Source organism: Plectropomus leopardus, chromosome 19, assembly GCF_008729295.1.
Source record: "Plectropomus leopardus isolate mb chromosome 19, YSFRI_Pleo_2.0, whole genome shotgun sequence".
Lineage (NCBI taxonomy): Eukaryota > Metazoa > Chordata > Actinopteri > Perciformes > Serranidae > Plectropomus > Plectropomus leopardus.
In genome coordinates, this window is record NC_056481.1 from 26,495,744 (window position 1) to 26,521,197 (window position 25,454).

A 25,454-nucleotide genomic window follows, 5' to 3' on the forward strand; every position below is an offset into this window, starting at 1 on the left:
AGTATGTTTACTTTGTTATTTTGAAGAGACAAATGCTGCACTGAATGGAATTTAAAGATATTTTTAAGTTTTTTTACTTGATAATTTTCTATATTTTTTAAAAAGCTGTAGTAAGGGGCATTGAGAGCAATTTAAAGACATTTTAGGTTTTTTTTACGTGGTTATTTTATATTTAAAAAAGCTGCACTAAGTGGAATTGTGATAAGAGTCAAATAAATTATTTTTTGTTTTTTTGATTTGTTATTTAGTAAAAATAAAATAAAAACCCTTAAGGAACTGCTTGGATACAGACATGTTTTCTTGTATTGCATTGCAGAGCTATTAAAACTGTCACACACATATACTGGGTTGATTTGAATAACTTGAAAGTACTTTAAGTGTGCATTGTGCACTTGTATTATCCAGGCAAATACTTTTAAATATCATGATTAAGTTTAAATAATATATATAGTCAAGTTCAGAATTTAAACTAATATCAACATGCAAAGACAAAAATATAATAAACTTGAAAGCTTACTCCAATCATATCTTAATATTAAGTAGATTACAAATACACACTTGTTGACTTGTAGATAGGCTACAACTGGTGATTCATTTTATCAATTGAAAATTCATCTAACAGCTATTTTCTCAATGAATTGTTCAATGGTTTTACAATAAAATGTAATATAACATATATATATATATATATATATATATATATATATATATTCAACTGCAAACCACAGAAAGTGCTACATTCATATGACAAAAAAAAGGTCAAATCCTCACGTGGGAAGCTGGAAGCATCAAATGTAATCACTGCATCATGAATTAAATATATTAAATAGATGCAACTATGCACTAGGACAATTGGATATTTTCCTCAAATTATTCAGCTGTACCTTACATGTACAATGGGGAGAAATAAAGAAAAATCATTGCCAAAGAGAAATACACTGGAAATGCACATGCACATTAGACTCTCTGCAGTCTGTGAGTTTTTAATGTGGACTTTAATATGCGAATCATACTTTCTGTTTTGATTTTTCCTCAGTTGTTGTGGACCTTTTTTCAATTAAACAACTCATCTATTACTTGTCTAAGTCATTTCATGCATAGCACGCATTCTCACAATGAGTTATGTTCCTGGCAAATTTGCTGGAAAGCCTGATGAACAAGACAGCATTTCTGCTTCATATGCCATCCCATTAGCAAACCACAGAAAGTGCTTCATTTCCTGCCAGATAATGTGTTGCACATTGGGAGCGGTAAAACGGGAATTAAGTTAACAGTTAACAGTGCTAAACACAGCGTGACAGCCTGAGCCAAGTGCTCTGTTTGAAGTTTACGAGCAAGGTACACCTCTTGGACATGTCGCCCGTGTGAGGTTAGATAAATAATTTTCCTGTTCAAAGTTGAAAAAACAAAAACCTTTGTATATAACACTGCAACAGTCTACCCTGTTTATCTGCATCATTTTTACGACTAAGATAGCTGAAAACTTATTTTTGTTTTTGCTCTGGTCTACTCCTACCTATATTTGGGAGGGGCCCTTTATTTTGCCTCCATGATAGTTACAGGTGGACTTTACCATGCAGGCGGAATCTTGAGTCTACTCAGAACAAAGGCTTTTTGTTTGGCTAGTCTTGGGCCGTTGCAGGTGGAGTTGGAAGGACGCAGCCTGTGTCCTTCAGCAGTATCCTGTCCAGATTACGGAAATTTTGAAACTATGACTTAATCCTTTGAAACCTGGAGCAACATCACTTTTTTGTGCTACTGTCAGACACCTTTCACTAATATTTAAATACTTGAACCCCATACAAATCTGTGCAATTTGTTTCAAAAACATGGGGGGGAGAAGGCAATTAACAACTAGGTAACAAATGCTCCACAAATTGCAAGAAAGTAGTTGATTTAGGAAATTATTTTTAAAGAATGCAAGGGGAAAAAGAAAAAAACTAATGAAATAAAACATGTATATACTAAATACATATTCCTTGTTTGTTTCTTTTTTGTTTTGTTTTTTTCCATTTGTTTGCTGTATTTTTATTTTTTCATTTTTTGGCATTTTAATTCAGTTATTTATTCATTTGGTGTCACTGCTACCCATAAGTCTTATCATGTTTGTTGTCTTTAGTGTTATTTTCATTATTGCCCTGATTTTTGCTATTGTCTCTCTTTGAGGGTAAAGGGAGACAATGTGAATAAAAATAAAATTATTTTTGTACTTCACTTTTAGCCACTGTTGTGAACCTCAAATCTAATACTTTTTCCTGGTAATTTCCTCTTTGTTGTTTTTAACCTTTTGATGACTTTTTTAAATCTAATTTTCAGATAATGTACATATACATCTACACATTTTATTAATTTTCTGCGAGTTTTTGGTTTTGTCCATCTTTTATCGCTCAGTGCCTTCTTTCTGTGTTTTCAAAAGAAATCAAAGCGTTGAAGAGGCAGGACAAGGTTATATTTATAGATTTTGGACGTAGTTGACACAGGAAGACTCACATGTATCAATCACACAGATAAGCACCACAACAGAGCTAATCAATGGTTAGATTTGTATGGATGGAGGTGAGTAGAGCTGTGTAATGTCATACAATTGATTCTGATGTCATTTTGTTGTGAATCTGACTGAAACTAGCCAAACCGGCTTCTTGCTCTCACACACACCCCCCTCCCCAAACACACCAGTTACTCATGCTTGAAACCAGACCGTTGACTCAAAGGGCTTACTAACATACCTGCTTGAGAGACACGCCTTGCTCAGGTTAGACGTTTCCGTAATTATGCAACACCATCTTCAGCTACAGCACACCTGGCTGCACGGTGAGGTTAACGAGAAACGTCACGGTTTCTTCGGTACGACCGGCATAATAGGTTAAACCACTAATAAATGTCGTGATAATCTTCTGTTCTGGATTCGCGTTTTGACAATTAAAGGGCTCCAAGCTGCCATTAATACGCCCAGGTGTGTGCTAACGCCTAATTAAGCTAGGTAGTTTAGCATGGAGGCATTGTTTACTGTTGGTTTACAATGAGCCAGTGGTTTGCAAACAACCAGATTTGATTAAAACTAATTCTTATCTACCTTTGTACAAAAAATTGTACACAGAACTTCTTATTTCACAGAACATGACGAGTTTTTTCCAAGTCACAAGGTACAGTCGGCGTTCAGCAACTATTAAAGCGAAATAAAAGCTCTAAAACATAAAATAGCAATGTCAATAGATAACATTTTTGAGAGATAGCGGGTAACTTAAACCAATTCCCGTTCCTGTCTTTCAACCTTTTGTTGACGGTTAACTTAAAGAGTAATGTAACGAAATGTGTTAATTGGCTGATATATACGGTAAGAACACTATTTTCTGAGGGGAATATCAGCAGCACAGATTAGCCAGCTAGCCAGTGAGCATTTTGAAGAATGATGTCTGGCTAAACTAGCAACTTTGTTAGCTTGAGTTAGAGCCGTACGTCTAGGTGCTGAACAAAAATACCGGTGGCTGTGATGGACACGGTAACTTAGTTCAGTTGTTAGCCAACTGCAAGCAAACACCTGTGGGCACCAGCCCCCTACCCACCTGATTCCAAACAGCCGTTGCTCAGCCGATGGTCACCGTGTAGAGCCGCTGGTAAAGATTCCACCTCCGGCCAATGTCTGCTGATTTAGTTGGCTAGGAGCTCAGTCCTCATGTAAAGTCGGGGGAAAATGCGTCCGCACAGTAAGCGAGTACTCCCAGGGTCCAAGCGACAGCGTATTTGCCGAGGAAATATAACAACTGAGGCCAGGTTAAAGACTAAAACTGTGACTGCTGCTCTTTCTTTTTCCACCGCTGCGGTGGTAGCCTCGGTGTTTCCTGCTAGGCTAAACTTCACTGTTTGCTAACTCCTCCCTTGTGATGCGTTCAAGAGCACCTCGTTAAAAGTCCCGCCCCACTTCCGCGTTAGCTTCTGTTCAAAAAGCCCTCATGTAGGTCAATGCAGATTTGCAGGAAGGGCCTCTTATATCACCCTTTCTAAAATTAAAAAAATGTGATACTGTCCGTATTCTTAACAAAATAGGTATATCATTCTGTATGAGTTAAATTCAACCCCCAAGGCCTGCTTTAATATAATACAAGCGCCATTCAAAATCAAGCTTTAAAAAAATATTATACATAAGGATTTTCTACTTTCATTGAGTTTATTTTTTTAATCAACATCAGTCCTAATTTATCATTGTTAGAAATTGTAATGATACATTCAGAATGCTGCTTTGGTCCAAGGTGGCAAAGTTCCAGTCAACTGTTTGTGTCCTCTGGTATTTCTACATGCAAGGCTCTTTTAAGACATTTGATGTTTAGTTTTATGTGTTGCCTGGATGAATCTGAAAACAGCATCATAGAAGCTTTGACAAATCCCAGAAAGAGCTTCACATGCTACACATCAAGACTTAGGAAACACTGGCGAGATAGCTTGCATTGAAACTGTTATTAATTATTATCTGTGGTGTTTTCTTTTTGTTTGTTTTGTTTCATTTTTTTCCTCTTTTCTTTTTAATGCTATGGACCCTTCTGTGTGTCTGTAATAAAGTTTGAATTGAACTGAATTGCAAAATATGGTTATTTATGGTAGAGGGAGGGTCATGCATTTCCCCCCAGTCACTCAGGGAGGCTCAAGGAAAAATATTTGTTGTTCCTCAGAGGTTCATGACATAATTAAAAAACAAAACAAAACAAAACAAAACAAAACAAAACAAAACAAAACACAAAGCCACATCCAGCAAACTCATTCTCTAATTAAAAAAGTTCTTATCACTTTGTAGGTAGTCTAACCATCCCCCTGTTTTGGTGTTTTGGACTCCACTCTTTGAAATCTGGGGTGACATCTCTTGTGCTGCTTTCAGATTCCTTCACAAGTATTAAACCTTTGAACCCTGAGCAAATTGGTGCAATTTCATTTTTTTTTCTTTTTACTTTTTCTTTCTTTATTAAAAACTTATTTTCAGGTAATTTTCTTGTACTTTCCACTGATTTCCTGCTAATTTGGGGGTAATTTCTTCTTCTGTTGCTCATCATTTTCTTCCTGTGTTTTTGAAAGAAATCAGGCCAATTTGCTCACATTTCAAAGTGTCAAAGCAGCAAACTGGCAGCATCAACAATGACAGACAACATGCGCTACCTTTACATGCACACACACACACATAAAAATGAAGATATTACATTAAAGTTACATATAAAATACATATTTACAGAACATGTGAGCAAGCAAACTATTGACCAAACAAAAGTCACATTCATAAAGCCAACAATTTTATTTGACCTTTCCTTTCAGTCAAAAGGAAGGTCTTTGAAAATGTTTATGGATATGAGAACATCTGTAGAGCATCCTTACAGCAGACACAAGACATGGAGCTTGTTTTTTTTTTTTTTTTAAATCAAGAACCCAAAAGCAAAATATAATTTGAAATGTTGTTTATTCCATCCAAAATACAGCATATCTTTTCATTTTGAACAAGGGCAGGCTGAAATAACAGAATATATTGAAAATAAGACTTCCAGTGTGCATTTTAAAGGAAAAGTGCAAAATTTGTCATGTTATTTAGTTGAAAACAACAAAAAGAGCTTAATTGAAATAAACTTCAGTAAAACTACTTAAAGGCCCCTACATACACATGGCTTATCTCACACGTGTTTTCCCTCATCACCTGGGGCAGGTGGAGCAAGGACACCTTCATTTTAAGCTGCAGCATAATTTTTATTGGTATGTTGAATTTACTGACATCCCACAGTTCTTATATCAAGCAGAGCTCTAATTAGCCTAATAATTAAAGACACCTGTGTGAGCGTGCAGGGCCTTTTAAGCATCAATTTTTACTTCACTTTTAGCCACTGTTGAGAACCTCAAATCAACTACTATTTTATTGCCTTACAAAACCGTTAATACTAATTTGTTCACAGGCATTTACACATCCAGCAGACAATGAACAATGTTATCATCACGTGTTTGTGTCCACCAGAGGAATGTTAATAAAATATTCCTTTTAGCTTCGTTTTTGGTCTTCACCAACCCCACAGAAATATGTCTGGTTCGTTAGCTGCTTAATACCCCACTATGTTCACTAAATGTGCTAGTCAGAAGACATTAAATGAAAAAATATTAAGAAATGTCATATTTAAAATGTTTCAAATTTTTTAAAACATGATTTATTTCACAGGGGCCTATATTTTCACTGTATATGTAAGTCCTCATTATGGAAACAGTTGCTGCGAGTTATTTGGGTGATTATTATGGCATTAAATAACTGAAAAAATCAAATAAAGAGAAGGCATTGTTACAGTGAAGGCACTTTTGTTTACCACACATTAACTTTTTGAAAACTGGGCCGACAAATCTTTTCTTGTGCTGCTTTCAGACACCTTTTACAAGTATTTAAACCTTTGAACTCCAAGCAAATTGGTGATGAATTACCCAGTTAAAAAAGAAAAAATATAGGGGAAAATGTATTGATAATTATCATAATTACATATTTAAGATTATTTTTACTTTTTTAAGCACTTTTTCTAAGTCTTGGTTGCCTTGTTTTTTATATATATATATATATATATATATATAATATTTTACTAATTTTTTTTAGGTAAATTCTTGAACTTTTTACTAATTTCTTGCCATTTTTTTTATCACTTCTTTTGTCGTTGCTAAGTGCTCTCTTCCTATGTTTATTAAATAAATCAAGCCAATTTGCTCAGGTTTCAAAAAATGTGTTTTAATCAGTCTGCATAACAGCGTATCATTCTATTTTTGTAGTTAAAATTGAGCAGAAAAATCAAATAGAAACGCCTATAAAGAGAAACAAATGCTTTACGTAGCTGAGATGTGTTGACAAAGGTCAGGACAGACTGAGGGCTCGAGCTCCTTCTGACGGAGTTGTGACATAGAAAGTCGGCGTTCCACTGTATCGCTCCTGTTTTGGAAAAAATAAACACACATACAAACACACACAATGAGTACATTAAATCATGGTAACCTTCGATCAATAATGCATCTCAAAGAAAATTGAAAAACTGAGCTAAGCATTACACAGCAGCTATACGCTAGCAGCTATCCACTGTGCATAATGTGAACAATAACACCAGACCGTCCATCCAGAAGGGCTGCAGAGCCATTCATTGCTCCTCACGTCTCTCACAGTCCGAGGAAGGAAGGAAGTTTAAAAAGGGAGCAAGAGGAAAGAACTGCTGGGTTTGTTTTCACAACGAGACACCTTCCCTTTTCAGTCAAGACGCATCCTTTACCCCTCCAGACAACAATCGTGCTCATAACTCATCCAACTGCCCCTGTAAGTCATTGAAAGGGCAAACAGACAAAGCCCCTCCACAAGGAAATACACAGTTTAATTGAAAATAAGCTAATTTTACTGAGTTGGTGCAGGTTGGGTTTTTTTGTAGTTTGCAAAAGAGTAAAAATCTCAAAAACCTATTCAGTAAGTTTACAGGATTAAAAAAAAAAGTCAAATTGCTGTATTAGTAAAACTAAAATTGGACTTTTAAAATACATGTAAGCATGTTAATCCGACTGCAATCGTACTAAATTGAATTTCTCAAAGATGGACTAACACATCTGGATAAAGTTCATCCTCTTGAAAAAAATGTGAGTTTTTGTTACTCTTAATAAAGTCGTCTTTTCCTTGCCCCATGTGCTACCTCAATTTGTGCTATTGTTCACAGACAAATTAAACTGTACAATTACTTCTTCTTGACAGCTTAACTGCTCATTTCCTCTCTGCTCCAACTGCCAACGCCTGTCTGCTATGACTGCAGCCACCCTCACTCTCTCTGTGGCGAAACCACACACTAGGCTTGGCTAGTGTATCTGTATCCTGTAATTTTACCACGGTATAGGGTTTATGATGGCTAGTGTGCAGATCTAAGTGCATTACTTAATTTCAGCTTTTGAGACTAATAAATACACAACAGAACCACACAAAATGTTACAATAGGTAATATTTTCACACCTATTTTCCCTATAAAACTGAGAAATACAAATGTACACCGTTTAAATTCAACTTTCTTTCTGTGCCTCATTAACTCATTAAACACCACCACAAAAACAAAATAAAACAAACCATCTTGGTTACTCTTGTTAGTAATCTCGTTAGTTAATCCACTGTTCAAACAATCACCAGCTCAGGTTTGGTCGAAATAAATCCTTAATTCACAGAGTTAGATGTAAAAACATGCCATTGTTCTACACAGTCTCTCTCTCTGTGTGCTGTCCACCAGCTGTTTACAGTCCTGTAACTTCTCCCTGCACTACTAGGTGTCGCTGTTGTTTTTCCAGCTCAATTGCCCATTCCACTAATAGAGACCAGAGCCTGAGCTCCGGTGGTGCATGCTGTGCACTACATACAATGAGTTAAATAGAAATAAGAGTGCTTAGATTTATGATGGTATTGAAAATAATACCTTCAGGATTTTTAAATGACCATGTACCATAATACCGTGATACCACCCAAGCTAAGGAGAACGTGGGCATGGTCGCGGCTGGGCAAAAGAGGCCAACTTGGCATACCAATTTTGCAATGAGAAGTTGAATTAAGTACTTATTAGCATCTACTAGCATTTAGCAGTGTTACACTGGCAAATGTGTCATTTCATGCTGCATTTCTATTGGTTGGTTTGTGGACGTATGTTGTAGCAGCAGTCACACAGTGAGATGCTCATCCAAAAAAACACTATGCACTGAGGCTCAACACGACTCTTATCACTTGATGATAGCCTCCCACTACTTTTTGTAACTGATCCAAACCAGCACGTTTACACACCAGAACCAAACTGAACCGTAGTACAGTTTGATTGAGACCACCTCTTTTGGTCGGATCAAGGTTCAACTGTTTGAAGGTTTCACACCTGTAATGTTGGTTCGGATCCAACTGAAAAGTCCAAAAGTCCAGACCAAAAGAGCTAGGTGTGAAAGGGCCCTTATTTGAACACTGCACTATTACTTACTATTTTGCTAAACTCTATGATTGAAGAACAGATACCAATACCACAGAGACATTTTCAATGACCTCAAAGACACAATTTGCATCCTATCTCCACTTTAAAAGGTTAATCCTAACTCTAACCAGTATAGCTATCATTAAAGATAATGAACCACAGTTCATCAGCTTGGCATCTTCTGGTGCTTTCAGTTCATGTTCTCTGCCCGGAGCTCAGCACTTGACAAGCCGAAGTGAGGTGCAGTTAAGAATTTCCGCCGGGTCGGGAATGACCAAGTCAACCTTGAACCCTTCAGCCAGAGACACCTTCAGCAGCTCCTCCACAAACCCCTGCATGTCTGTGATATCACAAGGGCTGCTGTGCATGTTCATGATGTCATCAAACTGCATGACCTCAGGGTTAGAGATGGTCAGCCCCCGGTAGCACTGCTTGTCATACTGCTCCTGCGGGAGTTCATCAGGCTTCGGCACCCACTCCAGTTTGAGCCTGTTGTACCTCGGGTTGCATGGACGGGGGATTGTGAGACCCTGGGATGTTCTGTAGGAGAAGTGCTCGCAAAGAAGGGTCAGGAAGGCTCTCCAAGTACAAAAGAGGTCAACTGTGAAGGCTCGCACTGAGCATGTGCGAAGCTCATAGTTTTCCGGCCCGTGGCGTAAGTTAAAGTGGAGAACGCGGACCTGGAATGAGAGGGCAGATTATGCTGACGACACATTCTCCAGGGTGTACACAAACAAAGAACCGGTCTGTCCATGTCTCTGAATGTGCAAACACACACATCCTCTACTCGTATACTGTAGATATGGTAAACACAGACTGACTACCAAAAGGTTAATAAAGGCCATTTTTCTATAGTTTTGGAATTCTCCACAAAAAAACAGGCTGATAGACACTAAAACATGCTTATGCATTAAGAAAAAAGAGAGATGACTGGTTGCTTGTATCAAGGTGCTCTTAGAAAATGGGAACCAACAGGATTTAAACAGTCGGAAAATCCATGCACTCCAAAAGTGTGCAAAACATGCAGAACGAGGTGGAATTGCATTAAATAACCTTTACTGTAGTGGCTAAATCATTAAAAACGTCAACATGGTTCTCAGGGCTTCAGATATGTTGGCTTTTTTAATGATTTAGCTCGTGTTTTACATTTTTCACACTTTTGGAGTGCCTGGATTTCCCTCCCGTATAATTCATATGCATTTATCCCTCCTGTATAATTAACATGCATTTGTTTGTTATATCCAATCAAAACTTTAATTCAGGTCAAAGGAAAAGTTTGACATTTTGAGAAATGTACTTATTGACTTTCTCACCAAGACTTAGTTGAGAGGATGGATAGTACTCATGCCCGTACATTTTTTTATGAAGCTACTGTCAGCAGCTAGCTAACTTAGCTAAACACAAAGACTTAAACCAGGGAAAAACAGCTAGCCAGGTTCTGTCCAAAAGTAACAAAAAATAGCCTTTCAAGCCTCAAATCACTGTTGTATGCGACTTCATGTGTTTGACTGTTTCTAACACTTGTTTATAGACTAAAGATACAAGGTATAAAATATTCATTAGTAAGCATCAGAAATGCTAGAAGGTGGATTTTGTTAGGTTTAAACAGAACCAGGCAAGCCAATTCCAGCTTTGTGCACATTTTGTGTATGGGAGTACAATGTACAAAACTCTCTAAATTTTCCATGACTTTTCAAGGGCTGAATACACTTTTACCCTTGCTCTATTTGTCCAGGGTTTTTCAAACATATTAGATTCAAACTCTATTCAAACATAATTTCAACATCCCCAATGATGTGTTGAAGGACTGACGAAGATTTAAAAATCCAATAATAATTTCTGTTTTTACAGTTTCTGGCTATGATAAGCGGTGTAATTTTGGTGATGTTTAAAGAAGACATCTATTCTAAAGCCATTTTCAAAAAAAAAATCTTTTTTTTTAGTTTTCTATAAAAATTGCTAAATATATATTTCTATAAAAATAACAGGGGAGGTGGGGGGTTATATATCATATATAAATAAAAAGTATATCAAACATTTTCAAGAAAACATGCTTTCCAAACCCCTGTTTTTCTATAAAAAAAAAAAAAATCAAAAATTGGTAGGAAAATAAATAGAAAATACAGCCAACTGCAGCTGTATGTCCTACCGCTCAGCCAAAAGTCCTTAAAAAATTATTTGAAATGCCTACTGAGCATATATGAAGGGAGATATGGGAACGCAGAGAGAAAATGAAGAAAATTTCATGATAGACAAATAAATAAAAACGATCAATGCGTCACACATCGACACATATTAAACCTACATTACATCGTAAACTATTGAACATACATTCACCCATATAATACATGAATGTTATTCATGTTTGGTTGTTTTTCAAAATTTTTCCAATGACTTTTACTAATTCTATGACTTTTTCATGCCTGTAAATTGTGACTGTGAAATTCCGTGACTTTTCTAGTTTTTCCATGACTGTGAGAAATCTGTATTAAGTGTACTGACATGCAGAAAGAGGCGTCAATCTTCTCATCTAACACACAGCAAGAAAACTAATAAATGTGTTACCCAAAATGTTGAACCGTTCCTTTAAGCTCTCCCGAGTTTCACAAAAACAGACCCGATATGACTCTTAAAAACAATGTCAGCAGTCAGTACTCTGTTGCTTTAGCTTACAGCAGTTCAGAGCCTCCAGATCTCTAACTGATTCTCAGCAATGAGCTGTATGAATAAGCTTCTCTTTAGATATACTACATTTTGTGAAAATTAATTTAGAAACCCATTATTTCTGGATATAGTATTTACTCAAATTCAATTGAAGGTGCGCTTGGACATTAATGGAGACACAGATGTTCCATGGGATTTTTTAAGTGAAGGCATATCTTAATGATGACAATATACATCGATGCTTTCCATGGGGCCCACTGATTTCATTATCTAAAACAAATTTTGAAAAGCATACCTTGGAGTGAACATTCACCACAATCATGGCTCCTAGGGGCCCTCCTCTCAGGCTGAGAGGCACTGACGCCTCATAGTGGCAAATCTCCTCCAGCAGGGGGCGTATCTGGAAGAAATCCACCTCCCTCCGCAGCAGTGCCAACTCGGAGAAGCCATCAGGCAGGTCCAGGGAGCTGGAGCGCAGGTAGTTCAGAATGTACCTGAACACTTTACCGTCGCGGTCTATGAAAACGTTTCCTCTGTTATCTCGCAACACGGGGATTTGTCCCGTGAACATGGCGCCTAGCATGGAGTCACGGCAGCGTGTCAGGGTGTCCAGGGTCGTTGTGTAAATTTCTCCACCAACGTTTAGTGACACGGGGTCCCGGAGAGAGTTCCTGTTGCTGTTGTCGTCTGGTGAGTTGAGATTCAGCATTTTGGAGGCAAAGCTGTCGTTTTTTCTCTGAATTTTGCGATGTTGTTTTTGGGAAGACAAGAATCCTTGTGCTCCAGGCAGGAATGCTGAGGACTGAGGGATGTAGAAGTTTCAAGTGCTTCCTTTGTGTCCAAGAAAGACTTCTGTCCTTTGACAGTCAGCGCGCCACAGTAGTAGCCAGGATACGAGTCAGGAAAGATGCGAGGGAATCTGCCAAGTCTGTTTCCAAAGCCGGAAAAAATGTACCAAACCCCAGATTCAGACACGTAAAAGTCTGCAGCTCTTTTCCTTCATTGCTTTTTCAAAGAAGCATGCTATAAATGCAGGTGTTGCCCTGATTTTCTGCAGTTAAATGTGTGTCTTTGTTGATCTCCTTTGTGTCTCCTGTAGGATTGTGGGTGGTGTCAGCTAACAGCGGGCCCTCAGTCTGACTGGGCTCCAGCAGAAAGGCGGCAGGGCCACAGTGACCAGACCAGCATGCTAATAACTGGACACTTCTGGCTCCACGAAGCTCGCTTTTATTCTCAGCTCATACCCCCGGATCTCTCTCTCCCTCTCTCAAACACACACACACACACTGGAGCTGTCTGAGCAAGACACGGGGGACTGGACAATTTGTCTGAAATGCACCCCTTAAAGTGACAGACTGAAAGTGCTTTTATCTCTTGTGAACAAATGAGCAATGTCCTCCTCAGACACTTTTCTATTTCAAACACCTTTCAGAATGCAAAGATTTCCAAAATATAGAATCACAATAGAAAAAAGTTAAATTTCCAATCTGATTAACAGCAAGAATGACTTTGGTGCAGCCCTGTATTTTGTTGGGATGGATGAAAATAATGAAGCAAGAAACAAGACAAACACAGAGTTTGGGAGGATGTCACCTGGCGAATACTCCCAGAGAGCTTCTAGCCTAAAAATTGTTATTTAGGAGACCAAGCTTAGGAATGATTTAGGAAAGGTCACAGAGCAACTCTGAGCAGGAAGAGACAGAAACGTTTATCTTAGTGAAGAGCTGTGGTTGACCTCCACTGCTAAGAATGACACTCAGATGTCACTGGCTAACTTTCTAACTAGAAGACAACATGTAGAAAAGGAGGAGAAGAAGCTAGTTTCCTTTTAGTAGTATGTGTGCAGTCCTGGAACAGTTTTCCAACTGAATACATATAGATGAAGTTTGTATTCTTTGTTTAGGATGAAGGTGATGAGTATTTGCTGCTGCAAAATCTCGAATAAGCTTTGGTTTTGCATCCTTTCTGGTTTATTTCACAACCTTAAATTACATTTTGACTGAAGCATATTAAGGCCAGCATGGAGTTCAGATATTCTGAAGCCCTTTGTTAAAGGCCAGATATGAGTGAAAACTCGCCCTGATCAGCCCTGAACTGCTGACATGATGGCATGACATGGTTTGTACCAATTTATGCCTTAGTTAGTGTGCCAATCACACCAAGACACATTGCTAAAGAAGCATTGCAAGCAAAACCATTGTTTCCCTATGGTGCAGCGTGCCTGTTTGGCGTATTTCTCTTTCTGCTGCAGAACTCATTTTTTGGGCAGTTTTTGGGCGCACGTAAAAGTTTTGAACTTTTTCGCTCAAGGTGTGGAGTTGCACCACTCATTAATGTCACTGTTGGTGACAAAGCAGCCCCACTCCACAGGCATTCCCAGCTGTTTTTCCAGATGCATTTCGGTGTGAAAGCTGAGAAAGTTGTCTACTTTTGGATAATAACACTATCTTTATGCATCTTGAAAAACTACCCACGTAAAAAAGTGTACTAAAGTTTACTTAATTTAAGGGCAATTAGTATCCCGCCATTACTAATGTACTAGAAGTGTGCAATTTTCAACTTTACTAATAATATACTTAATATACTAAATACATGTTATAGTGCTAACATGTATATACATTTCTAAAAAAGCAAGATTAAAGTGCATTTTAATAATTTATACTAATAGGTACAAATGACTTGCAAAAGGTGTACTTCTCACAAGTACTCAAAATTATTACTTCAAGTTTTTGTACTCTAATTATACTTTTTTAGAGTAAACTGATATAAAACTTAAAATGAGCTTACATTAAAGTGTGGGCTGCACCTAACGATTATTTTTTTATTGATTAATCTAGCGATTATTTTTTCGATTAATCTATCGATTATTTTTTAAATTTATCTAACTATTATTTTTTTATTACTCAATAAATATAACAACAAATTTACTGAAAATAACATTTTAAAACTTGACATACACTGCAGGGCGTTATTTCCCAACAAAAAATAGCCCAGTCTTAACTGCTAATCTGTGTTTTACAGTCTGATATAAAGTCTCTCCAAAATGCATCAAAACAGTCCAGCCTTAACTGGGCCTTATGGCATACCACTTCCTGCTGATATGAGTGCTGTATTTTCATATTTATAAGCACATAATTCACTCATTTATGAAGTTATACAAGCTCCTGCACAGCTGACAACCCCATCCTGTAATTGTTTCAAAATAAAATGCATTGTATCAGCAACTGATGGCATTCTGTCCACAGAGACACAGTCAGATAGCTTTTGTTTTGAAAGGGAAGCAAGGAAGTTGAAGTAAAACAAACACCTTCTGTGGCAAAGGAGACTTTAAACTACGGTATAAATTGGTTGGTCCATGGTATAGAGTCAACAAATGCAAGCGTCACACGTAAAAAAAACAGTGCGCCACCGTTTCTCTAGATGTGCTGCGGCTGACACGCAGCTCAGACGCGCCTGACAGGCACTGCTCAGGCTATCAACCCGTTTCTATCAACCAACTTTCCACATATGGATTCAAAACAAAAATCATTTGTTGATAACAATTCTGATCATTTACATATAGTATAAATGTATACAGTGTATGCATGTATCAAAGTTTGTGTGTGTGTGTGTGTGTGTCCTAACCTGTATGTGGAGTATAGTCCTGTCAATGGCGTGGGCCTGCAGCAAAGTCACGGTGCATCCACCAAATCCTCCGCCAGTCATCCGACTGCCAAACACGCCGTCCACCTCCATGGCTGCAGACACCAACTCATCCAGCTCCCTGCAGCTCACCTCATACAGGTCCCTGACACAGGAACGACACGTTACCACACACCTCCCTGAAATCCTACAAATGTCCTAAAGGTCTAGAAAACGTCCTAAAAGAGAAATGTCCTAAAATTCGAAAAATGTTCTAAAATCCGAGAAATGTCCTTAAATCCTTGAAACATCCCGAAATCTTACGCATAGCCTTAAGTTCTAGAAATGTCCTAAAATCTAAAATGTACTGAAATCCAAGCTACATCATAAAATCTGAGATTTCCTATTATCTGAAAAACTTCCTAAAATCCTCAAATCCTTGAAAGGTCCCGAAACCTGAGCACTGTCCTGAAATCTTAGAAACGTCCAAAAATCCTACAAATGTCCTAAAGTTCTAGAAAGAGTCCTAAAATTCCAGAAATGTCAAAAAATTTGAGATTTACTTGAATCTGAAAAATGTCCTAAAATCCTAGAAATGTTGTAAAATTCTAGAAACATCTTAAAATCCTTTAAACTTCCTAAAATCCCAGAAATGTCCTTAAACCATAGAAAAAACATCCTAAAATCCTATAAATGTCGTAAAGTTCTAAAAACGACCTAAAATCCTACAGATGTCCTAAAGTTCTAGAAAAAGTCCTAAAATTCCAGAAATTTCCAAAAATTCGAGATTTACTTGAATCTGAAAAAATGTCCAAAAATTCTAGAAACGTCCTCAAATCCTTGACATGTCCTAAAATCCTTGAAACTTCCTAATATCCTAGAAGTATCCTTAAACCATGGAAAAAACAAACCCCAAATCCTACAAATGTCCTAAAGTTCTAAAAACGTCCTAAAATCCGAGATGTACTTATATCCAAGAAAATCCCAGAAATCCTTGAAACATCTTAAATGCTAAAAAAAACTCTAGAAACGCCCAAAATTCCTAATAATGTCCCAAAATTCTTGAAAAATTCTAAAATTCTAGAAACATCCTAAATTACAAGAAATGTCCTTAAATCCTTGAAATGTCCAAAAATCCTAGAAACACACTGCAACAGGCCCCTGGCGTCCTGTCATTTTGTAAAAGTGGCCCCCAAGCAAAGCCAGTTAAGTATCCCTGCTCTATACATTGATGGGATACAGCTGCTGTCAGTGTACCTGAGGGAGTTGTGGCTCTCCACCATCAGCTTGCCAAACTCTTTGTAGACTCCTCTCTTCAGGGCTTCAGCAGCTCGGGCAGTTCTCTCTATTTCCTTGATCACATGCCGAGCTCTTCGATAGGTTACATCATCCAGTCTGTCCTTTGCCTCTGAAATGATCCGGAAGGCCAAAACATCACACCACATCAGGCCAAGTGTGCTCAGGAAGTGTAGAATGTGTAAGGGAAAGTTTGGTATTTTCTAACCTGGACCATATTTTCCCATGTTTTTCTGTCTAAGTTACTAATGGGAACAACGATTTTTGAAATTGGTCCAGTATTAAGCCTTAGACAAAAAGCACCCCTTAAAACTAGAAAACCAACTGGTGAGTGTTTAGAAGAAGTGTCTGTTACCATAGCAGCTAATAAAAGCACTGCGAGAGTCGTATGGATCAGGGACCATATTCACAGAATACTCTCACAGAGCTCCTAACTTAGCCTTAAAGTTTCTAGCAAGTAGGAGTTATGTGAGGATGTGTGGTTGACCCCGCTGCCAGGTGTGATATTCCTGTAAACGGTGTGATTGGTTGTCACAGACACATTCTTGTAAAATGTGTGATTGGTTGTCACAGACACACCCTTTTGTGAGCCTGTGTGGCGTGGACATCCAGGGGAAATGAAATGAACTGCTGTACACTGTAACTGTTTGCCAATGGAAGGTTCAAGTCACCACTGCAGCACTGTTTTCCAGTTGCCAAATATCTTAGTGGTGTGATCACTTTCATGATGTGTTAAAGTCTTATTGCACAGGTTTGGAGATAGGAGAGTATCTCTATTAAAATTGCCCATAAACATCTAACCTGTGGTCATTCAGCGTTACCTCTCCTACCTCTTTGCTATGCCTAAAGAAGAACTTCACTGCTGTAAAGATGGTCTTTTCACAAAACTGGGCTGTCTATGCAGCAGAAAGATCCCAATACTGTTAAAATTGGTGCTACATGAACAGAGGGAAAAAAGAGAGAAAGGGCTTTTGCTGCTGCCACTTTGCAGACTGTAGCTCAACTAAGCAGCTTAAAATGTTCCTGGAAATGTCAATTTAAATGAAGGTAAGGTCTTTTTTTAATTTCTATTAAAGAGCTAGGGATTTATAATTATCACACATTTACACATATTTAACATTATGCTAAAATCATTACAATATTTAAGCACTCTTTCCAGGTAATTTCCTTATTTTTTTAAAAAAGTTTATTTTCTTTTCTTGTACTTTTTATTTATTTATTCAGCATTTTTTGGGTAATTTCTTGTTACACTACTCATTGCCTTCTCTCCATGTTTTTGAAAGACATCAAGCGGATTTGCTCAGGTTTTAAAGGGTTGAAGGGGAACTTTTGGCTGCAAATCAAAAATCATTAAAAGTTTTTAATCAGGTGTTTCTGGGTGTGTTTTTGAACTTTGAACAGGGCCAGGCTCACACCACATCACTGGGAAAGAACAGGCAGCACGAGAGACAGGGAGACAGGGCAGTGGAAGAAAGGACAAGACAGAATCACATCAACAGAATGGAAAAGTCGAAGAATTCGGACAGCAACATAGTTGTGGATAAAGCTAGACAGAATGTAATAAAGTAAGGGACAGAAAGAATCAAAATGTACTTCACACCCTCCAGGTCCTTCATGGTAGCGTCTCTGAGACTGTCCTTTCCCAGGACGGAGGCAGCCTCCTCACACTGTCTGCGTCTCGTGGGGTACTCGCTGCCGGTCAGAGAGTGCTTCACATTGGAGTTGGTGATGAGAATGACCAGACCTGGATCTGCCAGGGGGACAGGAGTGGCCTCCAGGGACCTAAGCCAAACCACAAACAAGTACATGTGTGACAGTGCTGGATGCAGATGTGATGTTTTTCTCAGCCTCTGAAAGCATTTGGCTGCAACATAAGAAGATACACACCCGGATGTTACCTAAAATGTTGTACTGTTCTACCCTCACTGGCAGTTTACACTGACCTGCAGTCAATGAGCAAAGCGTGGCCCTCCCTGCCCAGGACAGACACAAACTGATCCATGATGCCACAGGGGACACCAGCATGAGTGTGTTCTGCCTTCTGACAGGCCAATGCTTTGGACACTTTGTCTCCATCATCTGAAAGATAAACAAAGATATAGAACAGTGATACAAATCTGGCCCCCAACAAGGTGCCAGGTGCCCCCCCAACTATTTTCTAATTTAATAAAAATAAAGTGATTTACACTAGGAATTGTTTTTGTAAGTGTGTTATACATAAAGTGCCAGAGTGCATAAAACAGCATCAAAATAGAGCTTGTTGATCACTACTTTCCTAAAAACCAGGAAAAATCCTAAAATCCTTGAAATGCCCTAGAATCCTAGAAATGTGCTAAAATCCGTAAAATGTACTAGAGTCCTAGAAATGTCCTAAAATACTTGAAACATCCTAAAATCCTAGAATTGCCTCCAATGCTAGAAATTTCTAAAAAAAAAAAAAAAATCTAGAAATTTTCTTAAAAATGTTTTGAAAAGGCTATAAATAAGGAGGGGAAGATGTGTTAATCGCTGGTCTTTGCAACTGAATAACGATACAATCCTCACTCTTCAATGTCCCTGAACAATATTCTAGCCTGCTAACATACTTGTTGGCATAGTCTACCTAGTTAGTTAACCCTGTCGTAGCTCAGAGGGTTTTAGTTTAGTATTACTGAGGATTTTGTTAAATATCTCCAACTTCAATTTGAAAAACCTAGTTTAGCTCTGCAGATGCACAAAGGAATTATGAAAGAAGCACTGTTGCAGCACACTGATGATGTCAGAGGGCTGTGATTGGTTAATTGCATGTTGGTCCAGGATTGCAATGTGGGATGTTGTTCCAGGAACATGTCCTGCTTGGTATAATCCACTTGTTTCTACCTTACGCCTGAACATCACAGTGACACTGGTATGAGGGTGTGATCAGACTCTGACCTGGCTTGAGCTGCTGCAGGAATGTGTAGACAGCCACCTCCAGAGAGGCAGAGCTGGACAGACCTCCTCCAAGGGGGACACTGCTGGCTATCACGGCCCTGAAACCTGGGACAGGAGCAGCTGATGTGCACACGCATGCACGCACACAGACACACACACACAGAAAGAACACAGTCAGTATACGTCCTGTGCTGTCCAACCGAGACAGGAGGAGATGACATGTGAGATTAACAAGCTTCTACTGTGTTTCTGCTCTCATTCACTCAGCCTAATGATGATACCCAATAATGATAAATCCCAAGTGATGTTTCTGCAGCAGTGGACCAGTCATTGCTCATGTGTTTACCCCTGTAATGCTGGATGACACCCTTCACATAGTTTGCCCAGCTGGGTGACCCTGGAGACAGCGGCGATCCATCACTGGGCAGGCTGAAGTCCACCCTCCAAGGCTCATCGGCGTCCTCAGTCGCTGTTACCACGGTAACATCCCTGCTAGAGGTTTGACTCCCCACCACCACCGTCACCAGGGGCAGCGCCTGGCTCACCAAACACACACAAACATAGCGGGGTGCTCATCTTCCTCTTTGTCAGAGGGGAAATATCATGCCAGACTCCATTTAAAAAATGAGGAAATATAACGTTTCCTGCTTATTACTGATAGACATGCGGAACTAGTCTGTGTGCCAAATTTTTCTGGAGGCTCAGCCCTTTTGTTAATCTCTTGAAACCTGAGCAAAGTGGCTTTTTTTTTCTCTTCAAAAAAATGGGAAGAGGGCAATGAGCAACAAAAGAAGAAATTACCCAAAAATCTTCAAGAAATTAGTCAAAAGTACAAGAAAATTACCTGAAAATAATTATGATTTAAAAAAAATGCAGAACAAAGCGAAAAATAAATAACAAATGAAAATAAAGAGAAAGTAAAAAAACCAAACAAAAAAACAAAGCAAAAAATATTCGGAGAAAGTGCTTTAAAATTATAAAACTTCTGTAACACAATTTCAAATATGTAATAAGGATAATTATAAATAATTGTTTTTTTGCTAGATATTTTTCTCTACCTTTTTTAAAAATATAAATGAAGAAAAATGACCAAAAATTTAGCAATAAATTGGTGAAAAAAACAAGAATTATACCACAAAAATGTATTAAAAGAAATTAATATAAAATAAATAAACAGAATGAATAAAATAAAAAAAAGAATAATTAAAATAAAATAACAAATACATAATGTTAATGGAAAATAATTGTAGCAAAATTATTAATAATATTAATAAAACTAATTAAAAACAGGAATACAAATTAAACCTGGAGTTAAAATATGTGACTATGAAAATTATACATATAGTTTTTCCCTACCTTTTTTTTTTATTTAATTATAAATTTACAAATTTCTTGCAATATGTAGAACATTTTACCAAGTTGCTCATGCCTTTTTTAATGTTTTTGAAAGAAAGTGCACCAATTTGCTGAGAGTTCAAAGGTTAAATACTTGATAAAGGTGTCTGAAAGCAGCTCAAGAAAAGTGATGGTGCACCTTTAACCTTTGAAACCTTGAATGACATCACTTTGTGCTGCTTTCAGGGGCCCTGAACAAGTATTTCAACCTTTGAACTTTGAGCAAATTGGTGCAATTTCTTTCAAAAAACATACAAAGGAAACACACTCAGCAACTTGGTAAAAAAAAAAAAAAAAAAAGTTCCATGAATTGCCAGATACTGGTTTATTTAGAATTTATTTATTTTTTTAAACTTAGAATAAACATCCAGGGAAAAGAAAAAAAATTGGGAAAAAATTCATTTTTCTAATTATCATAATGACATGTTTAAAATTATGTAATCGACTTATAATTATTATAATTACTTAATAATGTTAGCATTTTGGGTTTTTTTTAAAAATAATGTTCAGGTAATTTTCTAGATTTAGAAAATTATTCTTAAAAGCTAGGCAAAACAATTTTAAATGACGATAATTACGTATTAAAAATGTTTTTAAAATTATTACATGTTAAGGCAATTTTTCAGGCCTTTTAATTCATTTTCAGGTAATTTTTATGTACTGTTTTACTACTTACTTGCTAATTTTTGGGTCATTTCTTTTTTTTGCTGTTAATTGCCTTCTTCCTATATTTTTGAAAGAGATCAAGGTTTCAAACTGTTAAATTCAATATGCAAGTGACACACCAAACAGGACATAAAATTTTGATACTTTGAACCACAATAATGCTGTGCTCATGCACACTGGTTTTATTCCTCTCAAAAACATGGGCAGAAGGCCACGAGCAACTTAAAAAGCAATGGCCCAAAAATTTTTACCAAAAAAATTTGGTAAAAATTAATTTGAAAATAAGCATAAAAAGTGAAAAAAAAACATAACAAAACAAAAAAAACATGCAAAATTCCTGAAAATGAGAATATATACACATTTATTTTAATGTTTTATTATATTTACATCTTTGACATAATTCTAAATTTATTCTATTTATAAATATAAAAACATTTCTCCTTATTTTTGTACTTTTTTATTTATTTATTTTTTTTGTGGGGGGGGGGGGGGGGGGGGGTTGGGGGTAATATTCTAGTAATCCTCCCCTTAAAAATATATATATAAAGAAAAAAAATTCAGGTAATTTTCTTGTCACCTTTTGCGTATTTCTTGCAATTGGTAAGACATTTCTTGCATTGCCTTTTTCTGCCATGTTTTAGAAACCAATTTGCTCAGGTTTTAAGAACTGATGTCAACCCAAGTTTCAAAGAGCTGACACATTACCACAGAGCAGGTCAGTCAGTGAATTGTTGTTGGGTACACAGCAGCATGCCGAACAGCAGAATGACTCTTTAAAATTGTTATTTTAAGAGGCACGGTTATGTCAGGATTACACGTGTCCGCCAATCACCACTCAAACATTAATTTGTCAGATTATTAAATGACATTTGGTGTGACAGGAGCAGTGTGTCACTAACTAAATCGCAGGGGTCTGCTGTTTGCCACCGAGTGAATGAGTCATGATTTTACCATCGGAAGCACAAATCCCTGGTTGTAGTCGGTGTGCTCGCCGATCAGGTTGACTCTTCCGGGAGCACACGCCGCGATCTGAGGAGCCTCTCCCCCGAACTCCTGAGCGAAGAGCCGGCGGGCAGCCGCCAGCAGCTCCGGCACACCGGGACACGAGCCGTCCATCTCCGCCGCGACTTCAAACACCGATTATATCACCGGAACAAGCTTACACACTGACAGGATGCTACGTGGCGGTGATGGTCTATGCAAACAGAAACATGTATGTGTTTGACATGGAAAAATCTTCATGTGCTCTTTACTTCCTGGTGGTGTGACCAAACAGTTGATTGTGAGGCTGTGAATGGTGGGAAAAAGTCACATGACACAGAAAAAAAGTTTTAAAAACAGAAAGAGAAAGAAAATAATAATAATAATAATAATAATAATAATAATAAATAATAATAATAATAATAATAATAATAATAATATGATGATATGATGATGATGATTTGACATATATTATTTAATCATTTTAAATAAGCTGTATCCTTTTGACATTTTTGCCGAGGTTCCTTTAAAATTATTTTCCAAATCTACTAATTTCCTTCTTCCGCTGCTTCTTGCATCGTGTTATTTAAAAAATAGTCAAATAGCCTACGAATGACACACGCCACTGATTCATCTTTAAGTGTAAAATATTCATGCTTCTAGTTAACTGTATGGCTGTCCTGCCATCGTGAGGGCAATGTAAAAAATGTAAGGTGAGTTTGCCTGATTAACTCATATTGTGTTAATACAGCAAAGGGAGAATTAACTTGCTTTGCATGGGGGTCACTTTTGCAAAATTTGGCCAGGGGCCAGTAGCAGCAGCCTCAAAAGGATTTTTGGACATTTCTAGGACTTGGGGACATTTCTACTGTTTAATGATAGAACTTGAAATTTTAGCACATTTCTCGGATTTTCTGACATTTCTCTGATTTTAGGATGTTTCTGTAATTTTAGGATGTTTCTAGGATTTGGGAACATTTCTTTGATTTTAGGACATTACCCTGATTTTAGGATGTTTCTAGGATTTAAGGACATTTACAGATTTTAGGACATTTCTCAGATTTTAGGACATTTCTCAGATTTTAGGATGTTTCTAGGATTTTAGGACATTTCTCAGATTTTAGGATGTTTCTAGAATTTTAGGACATTTCTCAGATTTTAGGAATTTTTTCAGATTCCATCACATTTCTTAGATTTTAGGATCTTTCTGGGAATTAAACACGTTTCTAGGATTGTTAAAATGTTTATATTTGTTGTCAACAAGCTCTATTTTGATGCTGTTTTTTATTAGCACTTTGGCACCTTATGTATACCAAAAGTACAAAAACAATTCCCAGTGTGAATCGCTTTATTTTAATTGTAAATTAGAAAATGATTGGGCGGCCAGATTTGTAGGTTGAGTATCACTAATAGAGTATATTTGAAATGCAAGCTGTAATATTCAGTCTGAGGGCCACAATTAGTCACCAGGCTGGACTTTGGACAGGACTGTTATAGGCTGAGACAAATTGTGGGGCAGAAGCAGAAAAGTAGATGCTGCCACCAGGTGGTAACAAGCTGCTCAGCCATGGATTGGGTCTGTTGGGTCTACGTGTTTCACTTTAAGGCATTTTGTAGAGAGGATAAAACAACCAGCCACAGACAGTGGAGACTCTTCTGCAAACAACAGCAACAATTTAGGGACTGTTCATTATTTATTAAAGTAGGGGTGTGGCTGGGGTGTGATGACCCTTCATTGAGCTGAGTGACCATATTTCACAGTTTATGGCTGTGATAAATGGTGGGATTTTAATTTTTTTTTTTAAGTAACCATGCCTTTAAAAACCCTGTGAGTTTTGGGACTCTGGGGGTGTTTACCATAAATAAAAACAGCCATTTAGATTTTAAAGTTCCTCCCCTGAGCCAAATTTAAAAAACATAACTTCCTCCCTCATTCTTAAAAAAATATATGAAGTGCCTCAACCATTTTGCACCGCTCCCTTCTCTCTTATGAATAATTAAGAATCCCCTATCCAATCATACAGATACATTTAGGCTGAAATCAACATTTCACCTTAGACAAGAAGCATAAGCGAAACATCCAGAGGGCCCATTGGTCACAATTGGGCCCCCAAAGGAAATTATAATTGTATTGATTCATCAGTGAGGAATGTTCAATCATCAGCAGCTGTCCATGAAGTCAGTCAGAACTGAAGCCAGTGAAAAGCCAAAATCATTTCTATAATCACTTTGTGTCAGGTTGGTTTTGAGTTTTAAAATTCTCAGTCAATCTGAATTCTTTCCTTGATAGTCACAGTGCAGCTCATGCACATGAAGGTAAGAGACATTAAGTTTTCATGCAAACAGTTTTGGATATTCTCTTTGCTATAACATTCAATCTGACCACTTCAGAGCAGCACCAGAATACGTTCCTCAGCAAGATCCCACATTAACATGGCCGGCTGCTTCAAAGCGTCAGAAAGGAGCACACTGACATTTGTCTGCTTTGGTGTGACAGTGTTATTCCACTGGAAAAATATTTGACGTCATTAAATAGGCAAATAAGCTGCAGTTAACTGCCAAAAAAATATTCAAACCTATTCAAACTGACATTTTTGATTCCTCAGCCATTAACGCATAAAAACATGGACTGTATTATTTCTGGGTGTTATTCACACTTGCCTTGGAATTTTACAATATTTGTCATGCAGAGAAAATACATGCTATTTCAACTAGGTGCACTGTCGCAATCAATGTTGCTACTAATCAATGACATATCTCAGTCTGTAATTATTTTAAAAATCTACTTAACATGGAATATATTGAACATAATTCTTTATGTCTTTATGTATTGTGTTGGTTTTTTTTTAAAACACTGAAAATTAAAGAGTATTTGATATTTATGGTTAGGATTGATGTTGGTTAAAAAAATAAACTCAATGGAAATGGAAAAGAAACTGAGAAACTGGTGATGGAGAT

General features: G+C 37.4%; 3 protein-coding genes across 4 annotated transcripts in view; all 3 read right to left on the reverse strand.

Annotated features, from left to right (window-relative positions):
• Nucleotides 1–3,880, reverse strand: part of llgl2 (LLGL scribble cell polarity complex component 2) — a 60,580-nt gene extending 56,700 nt beyond the window's left edge. For both annotated transcript variants that reach the window (XM_042508332.1, XM_042508331.1), the window contains exon 1: nucleotides 3,564–3,880. The gene's annotated coding sequence lies outside the window, so the exon portion shown is untranslated. The remainder of the gene's footprint in view (nucleotides 1–3,563) is intronic.
• Nucleotides 3,881–6,706: 2,826 nt separating this feature from the next.
• On the reverse strand, nucleotides 6,707–22,806 carry galk1 (galactokinase 1). Its single transcript, XM_042508140.1, has 8 exons — nucleotides 22,467–22,806; nucleotides 19,801–19,990; nucleotides 19,455–19,574; nucleotides 18,485–18,620; nucleotides 18,142–18,323; nucleotides 16,503–16,653; nucleotides 15,249–15,411; nucleotides 6,707–6,925 (listed from the first exon to the last, which is right to left on the reverse strand). Exons 1-8 carry the CDS (start codon nucleotides 22,629–22,631, stop codon nucleotides 6,851–6,853), a joined length of 1,182 nt encoding a protein of 393 aa, XP_042364074.1. The 5' UTR covers nucleotides 22,632–22,806; the 3' UTR covers nucleotides 6,707–6,850.
• Nucleotides 6,933–13,345, reverse strand: LOC121958953 (BTB/POZ domain-containing protein KCTD21-like). The gene is made up of 2 exons (XM_042508141.1): nucleotides 11,920–13,345; nucleotides 6,933–9,640 (listed from the first exon to the last, which is right to left on the reverse strand). The coding sequence occupies exons 1-2, from the start codon at nucleotides 12,331–12,333 to the stop codon at nucleotides 9,176–9,178; spliced, it is 879 nt and encodes a 292-aa protein (XP_042364075.1). The 5' UTR covers nucleotides 12,334–13,345; the 3' UTR covers nucleotides 6,933–9,175.
• Nucleotides 22,807–25,454: the final 2,648 nt, after the last annotated feature.

What these genes read in the sequence shown, in the direction of transcription:
- LOC121958953 (XM_042508141.1), bottom strand. Translation starts at nt 12,333, where the DNA reads ATGCTGAATCTCAACTCACCAGACGACAACAGCAACAGGAACTCTCTC. An exon ending in TGGTGAATGTTCACTCCAAG is followed by an intron (nt 9,641 to 11,919) that starts GTATGCTTTTCA and finishes CTCTCATTCCAG; the next exon opens with GTCCGCGTTCTCCACTTTAA.
- galk1 (XM_042508140.1), bottom strand. Translation starts at nt 22,631, where the DNA reads ATGGACGGCTCGTGTCCCGGTGTGCCGGAGCTGCTGGCGGCTGCCCGC. An exon ending in TGTCATCCAGCATTACAGGG is followed by an intron (nt 19,575 to 19,800) that starts GTAAACACATGA and finishes TGTGCACATCAG; the next exon opens with CTGCTCCTGTCCCAGGTTTC. An exon ending in GCTTTGCTCATTGACTGCAG is followed by an intron (nt 18,324 to 18,484) that starts GTCAGTGTAAAC and finishes GGTTTGGCTTAG; the next exon opens with GTCCCTGGAGGCCACTCCTG.